The sequence below is a fragment of the Marmota marmota genome, unplaced genomic scaffold (genome assembly GCF_001458135.2).
Source record: "Marmota marmota marmota unplaced genomic scaffold, marMar, whole genome shotgun sequence".
In the NCBI taxonomy this organism is placed as follows: Eukaryota; Metazoa; Chordata; class Mammalia; order Rodentia; family Sciuridae; genus Marmota; species Marmota marmota.
The window spans coordinates 27140016-27142401 of NW_026000174.1; the positions used below are offsets into that span (position 1 = coordinate 27140016).

Genomic DNA, 2386 nt, shown 5'->3' on the forward strand with positions numbered 1-2386 from the left:
TTTTTTTTTTTCATCTTGTGAAAACAGATCTACTTTAATTTCAGCACCTGAAGCTATCCAAGGGTATGCTCTATAAAGGTCACGGGACTGTTGTACACATTCAATAAAGTGACAACTGTGCCGTACCACTTAGTATCTCACAATCAGGAACATACTTTCGAATTGTTTAAACAGAATCCACAGAATTAAAACAAAATCAGAAGCCATCCACAGTTATACTAATTGTCAATTACAAGTTTTACAATTAATACTTGATATAACAGTCAATACACAGCAGGGGATATTGAAATGATTTCAGAGTCTCATCCAGTTGTATCCGATTGGGAAGGTTTCTTGAATGGGGATAAAACTGGCCAAAGATAGATACAACCAGGATCAGACCAGCAAGTAAAAGTTCTACCACAGTTTCTGTGGTTTCCACTTTTTTTTTCTTTGTCAGTTCAAAGTGAACAGTGAGAATTAAATACTTATCTTTACATATACACAAGGTGTGCTGTGAAGCATATTTGCTTACAAACATATAAAAATACTTGTTAAATAGTTCAATAAGAAAATAATGTATAAAAGTACATACCAAAAACATTAAACATCTCTGACTCTGGAAAGCTCAATTCCATATTTTATATTACAGCAAACAAAAACAACTTTAGTTTTTTTGGAATCCCTTAAACCTGACATACTTGAAAAGGAAGACAGACAGAAATCATTCATTCTTATCCTTAGCATGGCTGTGAAAGAGTTCAATTAAGAAACCAAGTACACATTGAGATGCCCAAGTCCAGAATGAGTCCAAATATTTGGCCACATAGAACACTATCATCTTCAAGAGGAGGAGTCATAACAGGCTTGATAAGCAGGGTTTTTTTTGTTTTGTTTTTTTGTTTTTTTTGTTTTTTTTAAAGAGAATTTCTTAATATTTATTTCTTAGTTTTCGGCGGACACAACATCTTTGTATGTGGTGCTGAGGATCGAACCCGGGCCGCACGCATGCCAGGCGAGCGCGCTACCACTTGAGCCACATCCCCAGCCCCGAGAAGCAGGTTTTAATCCATAAATACAATAGGTATTTTGGCCACTGGGAAACAAAAGCTGTAGTATCAAGAAAGGTCTGATATGTCTCAATTTTGTAGACTCCATTCAGTGTATTTAAGGTTATCTAAGGTTGACATCAAAATCTTTAAAGATAGGCAAAAAAAATCATATAGAAAAAAAAAAACCCTCCTGTGGATGTTAGAATAACAGTAGGTAATATGATTCCAGAAGTTAAAAATTATTTCACAACCTAAAACTTCAGCTTAGCAAACAGCTTAGGTTCCACAGCTGATTCATCCCTATTAAGATGTAAGCCCTTAAAAGAAGAATATGTCTGTATATGTAGACATGTATTTAGAAAGAATCAGATCATCTTTGAAGCAGCCTTAGTGTTTCCTTTAAATTGGTCTGGAAAGGATTAGCCGGCTTCTTGGTCTAAGGCTAACACGGTGATCATTTGTCTAAGGCTAGAAAGGTACCAACATGATGTAAACCATCAGGAGAGGAGGAGGAGATGAGGGCTTTTCCTGGGAGTTGGTAGCTAAAATTCAAGGGATTCTTAGAAAATGACACAATGGCAGCCTTTCTTGTCTTTTTCTTTCCGAGTTGGTTCCGGTGAAGGAGGACATTCTTGCTCTTGAAATTTCCTTATAACCCGGACAAGTTCATGAAAGGCTTGATCTACATTCATCCTCATCTTTGCTGATGCCTCCATGTATGTTACTTTAAGTTGCCATGCTAACTGCTGTCCTTCCTCCTGTGTAACCTGTCTTTGATGATCCAGGTCTGCTTTATTACCAATTAAAATCATTGGAAACTCATCACGATCCTTTACTCTGAGAATCTGTCTTTGAAACTTATAGATTTCTTCAAAACTGCGGAGCCCAGCCGGGCCGTGCCGCGCCGAGCCGCCGCCGCCCGCCCTAGGCCCGGCTTCGGGGACGTGTGCGGACGGGCGGGGGTCCCGAGCGCCGGGAGCTGCCAGGAAGGACTCTCGGTGCGGCAGCAAGCCCCGGGGCTGACTTGGTGCCGCCCGAGGCGCAGAGAAGCCGACTGAGCGCAGGGGTCAGGGGCTGCAGCGGCCGGCGACTCGCTCCTCTACGCTTCTCCGCAGCGCCTGCGGAACGCAGCCTCCAGCGCCGCTACAAATGGCCGTCTGGGGGCCGGGCTGCCGGGCCGAGGTGCTGCATATGCATGAGGGGGCGGGGCGCGGCCGCGCCCGCCTGGGCTGAGATTCCCCAGTCGACCCCACAGACGTGCCGCTTCAGCCCTGGCCAGTGAATGCAGGCGTTGAGTGTGGCAGAGTGTTAAGCGGGAGTGGGAGAAAGACTGTAAGACGGTGTGTGACCATAAT

The 2386-nt window shown here is 43.4% G+C and overlaps 1 protein-coding gene across 1 annotated transcript in view; it reads right to left on the reverse strand.

The window, feature by feature from the left end:
* The window catches only part of Rras2 (RAS related 2), a 91088-nt gene extending 88902 nt beyond the window's left edge, over positions 1-2186 (reverse strand). Inside the window, exon 1 of the mRNA XM_015477656.2 lies at positions 1799-2186. Within this exon, the coding sequence (XP_015333142.2) occupies positions 1799-1843 (45 nt within the window). The 5' untranslated portion in view covers positions 1844-2186. The remainder of the gene's footprint in view (positions 1-1798) is intronic.
* Positions 2187-2386: the final 200 nt, after the last annotated feature.